We start from the raw sequence: 12,144 nt of genomic DNA, 5'->3' as shown, positions 1-12,144 counted from the left end.
AACAGACTAGAGGGAAATTGGATCAATTAACATAAATGCAATATACCTTGATTCTACAAGTCTGCATGCTTATTTGGGTTGAGATTTGGTGACTATCAAGGTCATAGTGTATGGGTCAATTGTCACATCAAACCATTCAGTAACTCATGGTTGGGTTCACTGTTTTCATGTTCCTCAATAAATTTTTCAGGTTTTCCCTTTAGGCTACGACCTGGAAACATATTTGTGGACATACTTACCAGCAGGGGCCACTTCCCTTGGGAGGCACCGAAGCAATTGTCACATCCCATGGCAGACGAATGCAGCCTTTATGTATACTTTTCATCATATTGGAGCTTCTTTTTTTAAAAAACCAGTGGTTGGATAATGTTAATTTCACTTGAAAAATCAAAGAACTTAATTGTCATGCAACCCCCTCATCCAAGTAAGCTAATAGGTGGAGCATGTCATGGACCGTGTCATCCGTCAAATTTGTTTACACTGCGTTTCATCGATACATCTGTGGTGATAAAACAAACACATCAAATGAAGTGAACTAACCATGTGCGCTTCAGTGTTCCCGGTCAGGCACTTTACGGGGCACCTAAACCCACTCTGTGTGTGACGTGTAGGACCTCCTCCTCCGACACACAGCAGCAGTAATGGCGGACTACGACTGCTACGATGAGCGGGACCGGGCCTACGGCAGCTTCGGCGGCGGCAGAGGGTGAGTCTCCGCTCTGCTCGGCCGCTCCGTCTTGTCCCTTTAACGCAAACACCAACCGGACCGTCGCCGTGTTTCCCATGGCTTTCCTCCCTTAGCCTCGATGCAGGGCGACCAGGCCCCGGAGCCCGCCCCGCCCGGCGCTTGGTGCCTGGGCCTGGCAGGAGTGAGGGAAGGTCGCGTAGAGCAGCCAGGAAACGCCGCGGTCCGGAGCTAACAGGCTAGCCGTTAGCAGCGGGCTAGCTGCGCACAGACAGTGAAATACACGGACTCATGTGGCAGGGATCGGCCCGGAGCTCGGTAGTAAGATACTGCTGATTTGCCAAGTGTTTGAAATAATGAATCGGCCCCAGTGAGAGACGGGATGGAGCGGAGCAGGAGGCCGCAGCATGTGGAGGTGGTGGCCGAGCTGCAGCTGCAGACTGCCCGCATGGCTGCATCATGTGTTCCGCAACTGCAGATTTATCCCAAGTAGTAACCAGACATGAGGATGAGTATCCATCAGGACCATCTGTTATTCGTATGTTTGGTACAGCAGGTTATCTTCTGTTTTCTGGGCTTTTATTTGCTGTCTGCGTGTGTGTATGCGTTTGTGTTAAATAATGACGCTGATGAATGAAACAAGCAGTGAAAAGAAGATTCCTCGGTTTGCGCTGGATGTCTGCAGCTGCTGCGACTATACATTGTTTTCCTTCAGGCTCCATCCAATCTGATCCTAAGAGCGGATTTCTCTCAGTTTATTTTTTATTGTTTGATCAGTGGATGTTGTGATGCGTGAAAACATCACTTAACTCTGCTCATCACAGTTTCCCACAGTTCAGGGGGACAAATCTCCTCTTTTGTCTGACCAGCAGTCCAGAGCAGGTACTGAGATAGAAAACAAAGAAAAGATGGATTAGTTATCTGACAGCAGATAAGAGTAACAGTTGATGAGACACAAATGCTGATTTATCTCTGGAAAATGTTTTAAGATACAGTTTTTGTCAGTTAGTTTATCAGTGAAGCGCTTCAGCTGCTTCAAACACAGTTAATTGAATTAGTTTGTCTCTCCAGCTGCAGAAATGAAGTGACAAAGATTTTGAATGTGATCATGTGAGTTTTGAATTATTGCTGAGTGTTGATCTATGTAGGAGTCAGGTGAACACATCTGCAGCTCAGAGCAGCTGCTCTAAATCTTTTCTGTTGTTGCCAGTGAGTAACACACTTCTACCATACATGTGACAGTGACTCAGGTAGGATGGTCAGTCAGAGGATGAAGAACTGGATGAACACATGCAATATGTGACAAAGATGACAGCATGGCTCCACAATCAATCCCAATATTATTGTAAGGAATATGGCCGCCATGTGCAACATCTGTCAGAGCAGCTGTTTTGTTCACAGCCAAATCCAGATGACCGTCCTTTGTCTCACACTGGAAATGAAAAAAATGACCATGCCAACTGAAATCATGATTCATAGTATGATATTGGCTCAAATAATCACAATCTGACTTTGTTTTGAATGTTTACATATCCAAGTAAACATTGCTTTTTTTCAGAGCTCATAATGTGTCTCAGTTCCAAGTTAACTTATTTTAATGTCTTGTTTTGTCTATCTAACCACTGAAGTCAACTGCTGTCAAAGGAAACAGAAAGTCTAGAGATATTTGAGGATCTGTTTTTACAGAATGTCGAGGTTTTGTTTTATTACCTACTTAGCAATAGATTTTTCTTAATTATCATTGCTTAGTTCATTTTCTTTTAGTGTAATGACTGCGGTTGTCACTGTTGCATCAAAAACAAGTGATGTTATGATTCATCCTGTTCAAACTTAATAATTGCTAATTGCTTTTATGCAGATGGCCTGTTTACATTAATACCAACTGCAGGGTGAGTGTTTGGCGATATACCGTAAGTCACTGGAGCTGAAACAAGTAGATAAATGATCCATCAATCACCACAAACATTAATAGTCAAAAATAAATACTAAATAATAATCAAGACTAATAATTTCAGTAATTTATAAAGAAAACAATGAAAAGTGGCCCCAGTTTGTTTGTGGACAGGTTCTGTTTTGTTTCTCAGACCCTGGGAAACTGCGTTGTTTGATGGAGCAGTCAGTTCATATGTGGTGGAGCTTTGTGTGAATCAGACACTGGTTTGATCCTCTGAGAGTCCAGCAGGGGGCAGCAACACAGCTCCCATGATCCAGATGAGGTTTATTACTCTGAAAACATGGACATGAACTGAGGAGACAACGTGTTGGCAGTTGCTCTTTATCACGACTGAGTGTCAGGATGGGGAACCGATCCCAGCTAGGCACATTATCATCTTATATTGTATTATTATATTATTGACTTGTACGGTAACGGTAGCGCATCCTGCTTTGAATCAACACAGGGCGGGGTTTGTCCTACAGGTATTACTACATTACTACAGGTAGTGAGAAAATTCCAACTCTTGGTTTGACAGTGTCAGTGATTGTGACGATGAAATGGCGGACGGTGGCCCGTCAGGTGTACGGCAGCTTCAGGAGGACAAAATTACTCCATCCACAGCAAAGCCTGTCATGTGATTAGTTTATGAAGGTTGAGGTGTGCAGTCAGATACATGGGCATTTGTTTAATGCATTGCATCAAAATATAGTGCTGATGAGGAAAAAACAAACAACTATGAGGTGTTGTTATTTTTAACCAATCTGTACAATTGCATCCTTTAATTCTAATGGATTAACTGTAGGTAGGCTACATTTGCCTCCTTAAATACTATATTAGAACGACTAGAAGACAATACAAGTTGTATCAGTGTATGTAATCATGATTGATCACAGGGTAGTATTGTGATTCAAGTGAATAATCATTCGACAGCCCTAATTGTATCATTTTATAATGAGACTCATTGTTGTTATTGTCCAGTTTCTAATATGTCACTGCAACACTCACTACAACAATACATCATTTTATTTGATCATGATAACCTCCTTATAGAGCTTTTGATTTTTTCATAACTTTGTGTTTTTCCTCAAGAAAAATTAACAGATCATAAAGTTGGGCACATTTTCTGAATCAGCACAATCTCAGCTACTTGTTTGTAGGTCAATCAACTTCTCTCTTGACTCTGAGCTCATGTATTTTGGGTGTGAAGCCAGCTAGGCATGCTGAATAAAGTAGAGAGGTTAGAGAACGTGCTGTTAGGTACTGGGATGATCAGTCGTCAGTCGGACTGAACACCACTAGTGAGATCTTTCACGTATGTCCTTTCTGTCACCTTCTGTATGTGTTTTGAATTTAAAGCCAGTACTGATCATCAGGTGATCCACAGCGTAGCTTCAGTTTGATGAGCTTAGCTGCAGTGGGTGGTCTAATCAATGAAAGACAACAATATGTCTCATCAGCTCAGATACATTGAGATACATACGGTATATATTAGATACAGGCTGCCCTCAGTGTAGCTCTGTTGTGGTGACCTGCACTATATGGTGTATGTTGTGTTGGTCTCTTACAGTGCCACATGGCTACATGTTTTGTTTTGGTGAACTGTCGGGCGCTGATGCTGTGAACAAGGTGGGGGGCGGGGCTAGACTACGGAGGCGTTGCTTCCCATCCGCTAATTGTGCAGTTTTATTGAAGATCAGTCAACCAATCAGGATGTTGGAGTATATCATTCAGAAATATCTTTTATTCACAAATGTCATTCTGTTGTGAATGGACACTATTGATCTTTTACCTGACTGGTTAAATTATCACCTTAGGTAAAAACACAACGGCCAGAACCGTAACTGATATGGAAGAGCAGTTATGACTGAAAACTGAAAAAGTGGTAGAAGATGATCATGAGCAGCACTGTGATCTATGACAGGAGGGTTTTTTTTAGCCTGTATTCGTCTCCAGTCAGTCAGACTGTCCTGTTACCAGCAGGTGAGTGATCTGAGATCAGCTCCTGTCTGTGTCTTGCCTGACAGCTCAGCTGTAACTCATATCCCATGATGCTCTGTGTGTGTGTTTATGTGTGTTTGTGCCGCTCATGAATGGTGCCTGTGCTCCCCCCACCTGTCAGGCCCCGTGGTGGTGGCGGTGGCGCCGGAGGCCCCAGGAAGCAGAAGGAGCTGCCCACAGAGCCTCCATACACGGCCTACGTAGGAAACCTGCCGTTCAACACGGTGCAGGGAGACATCGACATCATCTTCAAAGAGCTCAACATCCGCAGCGTCCGATTGGTCAGAGATAAAGAGACAGACAAGTTCAAAGGTTGGAGAATTTTCTGTTCTGCGTCATTGCTCTGCAGACAGTTGTTGTTGTTGTTGTTGTTGTTGTTGTTTATACACACACCACATGAGACTGAGTCAGACTTCCACTCTCTTTGTGTCTTTCAGGTTTTTGTTATGTTGAGTTTGATGACTTGGAGTCTCTAAAAGAAGCGTTGACGTACGACGGTGCTGTGAGTATCTGTTTTTTTTTTGTTTGTTTTTTTTGCTTCAGCCTGAAAGGTGGAGACAGAGACCACGGCTACGTTCAGTCAGTCAGGGTTTTCACTCAGGGACAACACATGTAATATGAAGCCTGATTTACTGGCCACATAAGATTGTGAACTGTGATGTGGCAATATGTTCGTTACATACATGTTGTTGTTGCGATGATTAGTCCACGAGTTGATTATTTGATTGGCAGATAATAAGTCAGCAGCTTGTGAATGTCCACTCCAAATGTCGTTTGTTGGCTTCTCCCACTGAAATGAGTGTTTGTACTTGAGTCAGGAAGAACCCGGATACAGAGCGATTCACCTATTTTCCTCTGCAAGTGCAAGGAGTGATGTCATCACAAGCATTTACTGAGCACACACAAAAATCAGTGGCGAGAGAGTGAGCAGCGAGTTGCTGTGCAGACTGGTGAAACACATCAGTCACATCTCGTCCCCTGGTGTTGCTCCTATAAAAGTGATGAAGTCTCAGTGTGAGGTTCTTTGATCTGTGTGCAAAACTCATTCTGAAGCCACACTCACCCTTATTTTGTAGCGCAGTGTAGCTGCAGTGTTTTTGTAGCCCGGCAGGTCTGCCTGTCTGTGTGTTGGCAAGTTCACCTGAATGTTGTGTTTGCAGCACTGTTGGCTGGAGCTGGTAAAACCACACATCTCCTGCAGACTCCTGTGACCTGGCTGTCAATGCTTATTAAACCCAAATGCTCTGTCGTTGTGGGTTTTTTAACCAGTAGAAAAGGGGCCTCAATTTTCACTTATATGCCAAACATAATTTTATAGTTGATAATTGGATATGAATTCCTAATTCCTCATTTATAACTTAACTGATGCCGTGAAACACGTCAGATTACTTTATTGTTGGTTTAAATCCCAAAGCTCAGACGCTATCGCAAAGAAAAAACTTTAATTTGTGTAATTCTAGAGCTTAGAGCGGGCCCAAAAAATCAAGCCCGACCCTAACCGAGCCCGTGCACGTTGTGTCCGAGACCGGCCCGGCCCGTCCCGACACATTAACTGTAATTATGAGCCCGAGCCCGATTTCAACCCGACATTTTTTTTTTTTAATTAGTGGGCTATTTAAATTCGGCGGCAGCGCTGTCCAGGGTCCTCAGTCATGCAGCACATCTCAGTGCCAGCAGCTGCTGCACCCTCCACACCTCCGACTTTCCATCAAAGGTGCTCAAACTTTATTTTTTTCTTCATATTCTCGAACTTCATGTTGCTCAGCTGCTGCTGCACGAGCAGACCGGTGATGCATGCAGTCAGTGTGTGGCGTGCGTGCCGCTGCTGCACGTGAAGGAGACGTGATGCTTTTTTGTGCAACATGGCACACTTTCGTTACATGCAGGCTTACTTTTCGAAAAATAAATAGTTACATGAAATATTGCTGATTATGGCATAGCTTTCTGTCCACCTAATTGGGCTAATAAAGTCATGAAAAAAATCAACACACCGGCCTGACCCACGGACATTGATGTGAAATGTCGGCCTGAACCCTGCCCGCGGTCAGGTCCGGGCCGGGCTCGGGCTCGGGCTGAGAATCTAAACTCTATGTAATTCCCTTTGAATAAACTATGAAACATGGTGAATGAGCTGGTGTGAAGCTGAATCTGACACGAGCCTGATGTGACCTCTGACCCTGTAGTTGCTAGGTGAACGATCACTGAGGGTCGACATTGCAGAGGGGCGAAGGCAAGAACGAGGAGGAGGGGGCTTCGGCTTCAGGAAAGACGACGCAAGAGGTAGGGACGCCACACCACCAACAGAAAGTAGGTCACTAACGTCCTCTGTGTGTGTGTGTGTGTGTGTCTGTCTGTGTGTTTGTGAGACGACTCTGTTGTTCTCTCTTCTCCAAGTCTGAAGGCGAAGCTGTACGATTCAAACTAGAGTTCGATCTGGATCAACCAGTTCTGATTACACATGAAACCAGTTTTACTGTATCTCACAGTGGACAGTTTAACCATTTAAATCTCAAGTCTCACATGGTTAATGTGAGTTTGTGTAGCCGCATCGAGCAGCAGCAGCCGCTCAGACACAGTCAGCCACCGACGACCAGACCGACGCTTCACGCCGTCACACCGCTTTGTCTTTCTGGTCTAAAGGTCGTGACTGTGTTCTCCTGACTTGGAGGAGGAGGACTCTTCATCCTTCATGTTTTGTCCTTTCATCTCCTCATCCTCACCTTCACAGCCCTCCCCCTTTTCTTTGCTTTTCTTTTCTTTCCTTTTCTTCTAACTGGTCTACACACACACGTGCTCGTACACACAGGTAGCAGGTTGGATGAGGTCACCTGGCACAGGTGAGCAGTTTGTCTGATGCAGAGTGTCGCCGCTTCCTCTCTGATTGGCTGGTGGGCAACTAACAAGCTCCGCCTCTCCAGCGCTGTCCTTCCAGCTCCTTCTAGAAGGAGGAACAGCTCCTCCTCCTCTGTTTCCTCCTCCGTTTTCCTCTCTTCTTCTCCCTGTTTCTTCTCATCTGTCCTGTCCCTCTTTCCTCCTCTTTCTCTCATTTTCTCTCTTCCTCCTCTTTGGTCCCTCTCTTTATTTTCTTCCCCTCCTCCTCTCTTTCCTCCTTTCCTTGTCCTTTCCTCTCCCCTCTTCCAGCCCGCCTCTCCTCCTCTCAGTGTTAAATTCCCCCCTGTCCTCTGCAGGACGAGGAGGTTCTCGGGGAGCTCCCAGAGGAGGAGGCGGACGCGACTCCCGTGATGACTTCTACGACCAGCCAGGAGGAGGTGCGAACACAGAGTTCGGCAGCTCAGGTTGGACAGCAGTAGATCCCGTCGGGCCAATCAGAGCACAGCTCGGCCGAAGCAAATCAGACAGCAGCATAATGTCTGAAATGCAGCACATTCAAACAGAAACGCACAACGTGACAGAAAATGATGAGTAGATACTGAGTAGACACATCTGAAGACAAACCACACAACCTCTGCGCTACATGCAGCACATTTCATCAGTCTTCTCTGTGACATTTTATCTAAAATCCAAAGCTCCTCCTCCTGAGGATGCTGTGTTATGCCCGATTTTTTTCCCCCCATCATGCCTTTCACCTCACCCATCTCATCCTTATTTGTCACCTTGCAGGAACCAGATGTTGCAGTACACCTGTGGTGGATGGCATAGGGGTCGGGGGTCTTCTTTTCCATTAACGTGTCTTATCTGTGCAACTGTCTCTGCAGGTTTTAGAGATGACGACTTCATGGGGGGGCGGGGTCGAGGCGGCGGCGGCGGTGGTAGTCGCCCTGGCGACAGAAGGGGTGGAGGAGGCGGAGCAGCAGGAGGAGGAGGAATGGGTCGATTCAGAGAAGGACCCAGGGGAGGAACGACAGACTTCAGGGAACCGTCTGAAGGTGACGCCATCTCCTGTGTGTGACTGTGAAGTTGTGTTGTTGGTGTTGTAGCTACTCAGTCACACGGCTCTTCTGATTTGTGCGTAGTGATTTTTAAAGGGACAACAAGGAGTTTTGGAAAGCAAAGTGTTTTCCTACTACATTTACCATGAGCCTCCGCGCGCACCGTGAAATTCTTGGACCGGCGCAAGATGGACGTCTTGCCAAGAATGTTTTCATTCATCAAGAATGAAAGTCAGAGGTTCGAAGACGATCAGATACCGTCATAGTTCCGACCATAAACCGTGATTCGGCGGCGTTGTTATCATGACCCGCCGGGCAGCGTCCGCAAAACCGAAAGTAAGGAAACGCTGGTCGGCTCGCCCAGCGTTTCCACCACTAATAATAACAAAATAACGATAGAGACAAAGGATATATGTATCGAAAATGGAGCCATTAACAAGTGTGGGTAACGTAGATTCATCCACATTAATATGAGACTTTTTTATAACCAAATACAAACTCCTTGTTGTCCCTTTTAACTGTATTAGTCATGAATATCCTAGGTTAGTTAGTAGATGTGCTACTTTGTGTAATTCGTAGTTTATTTAATGTGACGTGTTGTTCTCAAAATAACAGGTGTTTTTATCACTTATCAATTTTTTGATTTAGTGATTGGACAGTGCACTTCTTAAATGTACCCAGATTGACGTAGTTATTATTTAACTGTACTTAATCGTGTGATTTACTCACGTTTATGAGTCCAATGCTTTTCCTGTAGTGAGGTCTTTGTTAAGCGACTGGTTCAGCCTTGTCATTTTAGATTGAGGAAACTTTTTGAACAGGAGACCAGGGTTGTTGATCTGTTTGTCTGTTGTGTCACAGAGGAGCGTGCACAGCGGCCTCGGCTGCAGCTGAAACCCCGAACCGTCTCTGAGCCGCTCAACCAGGTCGCCAACCCAAACTCTGCTATCTTCGGCGGAGCCAAGCCGCGAGAGGAGGTGATCTCCAGAGAAAAACCGTAGAGACTGAAGGCCATGAGAGCCGGAGGGAGGGGGGAGGGGGGTGGGTGGGAGAGAGGGAGGGAGGGGGGGTGGGGGGGACACAAGTGAATGGATAGAGAACTTTAACAAGGAAAGTCAATACAGAAAGAGAGAAACGCCAACGGGATGAGTTTAAACGCCACAGTTAGCATTCCTTCCAGACAGACAGACAGTGAGCGAGCGGACGCCGCCCTCCTCTTGTTCTTCTACTTCTACTACTTCTTCTTCCTGTTTTGAGTTCAGTTTGAGCAGAATATTTATTCTTAGTGGGAATAAAGATGAAACACACTCTGACACTGATGAATAATAAATCTGTAAACACAAACACAACAAGCAGCTTTTGAATGCATGTCCAAACTTTGGGTTTCTCTGCCCCGCCCCTCATCCCGCCCCTTCACCACCGCTTACTGTGATGTCGTACCCGCTATGTCCAGTATGTCCCCCATCCTCCCCCTTCGCTGGGTTAAAAGTCCCACACCATTTATTCCCCACCAGAAAGAAGTCCAGAGGTTAAAACTGTAAAGTTTTCTCTTTTATTTTTTTATTTTGTAGTTTTTCTGCTGCAGCCCCGCCCCCTCACCCTGACTGTAGCTGGTTGAGGTGGAGCAGAGTGTTTCTTGTTTAATTGCCCGGTCGTCCTGGGTGGGCGGAGCTCAACCTACATCAGGACGGACTGCCAGCCATCGACAAGCTCCCCTCTCCCCCGATGGAAAAGCTTTCTTAGAATAAAAGACACTGTAGCCTGAAGCTTTGGAGTGATGCTGGTCTGAGTTCTGTAATAATGCACTGGGCGTTAGACGGCCTGTTTAGATGCGGTTCTGAAAAGCAGGAGACCAGGTGCTGCGTTCACTGTCTGCGGGATATTCTTCCATTTGGCTTCCCAATCAGTGTAGTTAATTTGCTCGTGAAGCTGCTGAGGGAAAAATGGGGAAAGACTGTTTAGTAAATCGACTGTTATGAATCGACTGAAATTAATTAATTACAAAAAAAAAATTGTCCCTGATTTACCAAAAAACAACGCTTTGTGGTGTTAGTGGTTTGTCTTGCTGGTCCTGCTCCAGAAAGCCAAAGCCCGCAAAAAATACTACAAACATAGTCTGACACATTTTATTGTGTCCCACACACCCTGAACGCAGCATGGTTTACACAGATGTGTGAAACAGACAGCGATGGGGTGTGTGGCCGACAGTTACAGCTCCTGATCTGTCCTGTCCAGTCAGATTTAAGAAAGAGATGTCCACACTGAACACAGGTCATAAAGTTTCCATTGGTCCACACTGAAAACTTCACCTGTTGTGGATTCATTTGACAACAGGGATGAATAAATGTAGGGAGGATGAAAGGTTGGAGAGGAAAACTGAACAAATGGGAAAAGAGAAGCATCTTTTTTTTCCCCTTTCTGTTTTTTCTCTTTCCCTTGAATTATTTTTCATCTTCACATTTCATCTTCTCTCTCTAAAGGGTCTTCTTTAACTGTTTAACAACAGAAAATGAAAAAGGGACTCCTTAAAAAGAAAAGTGTATTTTGTCTCTCCCATAGTCCTGCATTAGGTTTCTTTGTTCATTTTCTTAATACTTTCTATCTTCCTGCCCTCCCCTCCCTTATTATTGTTTGTGCACTTTTTTTTGTTCCTTTTAAACAGAGGAGCACAGAGTGGAGGACAGGAAATAAGTGATGAAATAGGGAAAGACACAACAAATGAGGAATGAAATCAAACAAAAACAAGTCATGGCTCTCTCAAGCTCCTGTGATTATAAAAGCAGTGCAGATGCATTTTGATTTTTAAAAAAGGTGTTTAGACAGAATGAAGGAGAGGAAAGTAAATGGGGAATACAAGAGGGAAACAAAAAAAAACAAGATACAGGATGAAAAATATGTTTTTCTCATCTAATTTTAATTTTCCCTTTGCTTTTTGCTCCCCATTTTCTTCACCTCTTTCTGTTCCGATCTCTTCGCTTCTCCTCCAACTGTCTTTTTTTACAGCACTGACTCATTTAAGCCACCTCCTGACATTCTCCTGACCAGACGGTGGCGCTCACACAACATGTCACCATCAGAAAAGAAGAAATTTAAAGGTTTTTGTGCTCTTGTTACTTCAGTGTGGATCATGTGGAAGTCAACTGCCACCAAGGAAATTTTGTAAAATTGAAAAGTTTTGAATGAGCCTGCAAAGTCAAAATTATTAATTATTGTTCAACAAAGTCATAATTTTGGTTCGTAGTTAATTGTAGTTCTTCATCTTTAATCTGTAGGAAACTGAACACACTGTGGACCGCAAACCTGGTCCAGCTGAATCTTCTCAGGTCTCTCTGTGTCAGTGTGGACCAGGTCTGGGTCTATAGTGGATCAGCTGAACAGGATTTGAACCTTCAGTGTTTTCGGTCTGTGTCGCTTTGAGAACATTTGTGTCGCTGATAAACAGTTTTCTTTGTTTTCCAGGACGTTAAATGGAAGAACTTTTTCTTACTGTACTATAGAATAAAGAACAGCTGTTTTAACTTTTTCTTTTCCAACACTGTTAATGGCAATAAAACTGTATCATCTACATACACCACAATGTGTTTAATTTCCGGGTGGTGAGGGTGGGGGGTGGGTAAGGGGGGGGGGGTTGATCT

General features: G+C 44.7%; 1 protein-coding gene across 6 annotated transcripts; it reads left to right on the top strand.

Annotated features, from left to right (window-relative positions):
• Positions 1-627: 627 nt before the first annotated feature.
• Positions 628-12,080, top strand: eif4h (eukaryotic translation initiation factor 4h). Of its 6 annotated transcripts, none has more exons than XM_085795622.1 (8): positions 628-706; positions 4,741-4,931; positions 5,057-5,121; positions 6,803-6,899; positions 7,808-7,888; positions 8,336-8,506; positions 9,371-9,486; positions 11,513-12,080. In XM_085795622.1, exons 1-8 carry the CDS (start codon positions 642-644, stop codon positions 11,516-11,518), a joined length of 792 nt encoding a protein of 263 aa, XP_085651748.1. In that variant the 5' UTR covers positions 628-641; the 3' UTR covers positions 11,519-12,080. The 6 variants fall into 6 exon arrangements, with proteins under 6 accessions (XP_085651748.1, XP_085651744.1, XP_085651747.1 ...); XM_085795618.1 differs by having other exon boundaries at positions 7,808-7,915; XM_085795621.1 differs by lacking the exon at positions 11,513-12,080 and having other exon boundaries at positions 7,814-7,888; positions 9,371-9,525.
• The last annotated feature ends 64 nt before the right edge of the window (positions 12,081-12,144 follow it).

This window comes from Trachurus japonicus, chromosome 13, assembly GCF_045865225.1.
Source record: "Trachurus japonicus isolate A0001 chromosome 13, Traja_1.0".
Classification (NCBI taxonomy): Eukaryota; Metazoa; Chordata; class Actinopteri; order Carangiformes; family Carangidae; genus Trachurus; species Trachurus japonicus.
Note: the sequence above shows the minus strand (reverse complement) of the source record. Positions and strands in the feature narration are given on the sequence as shown.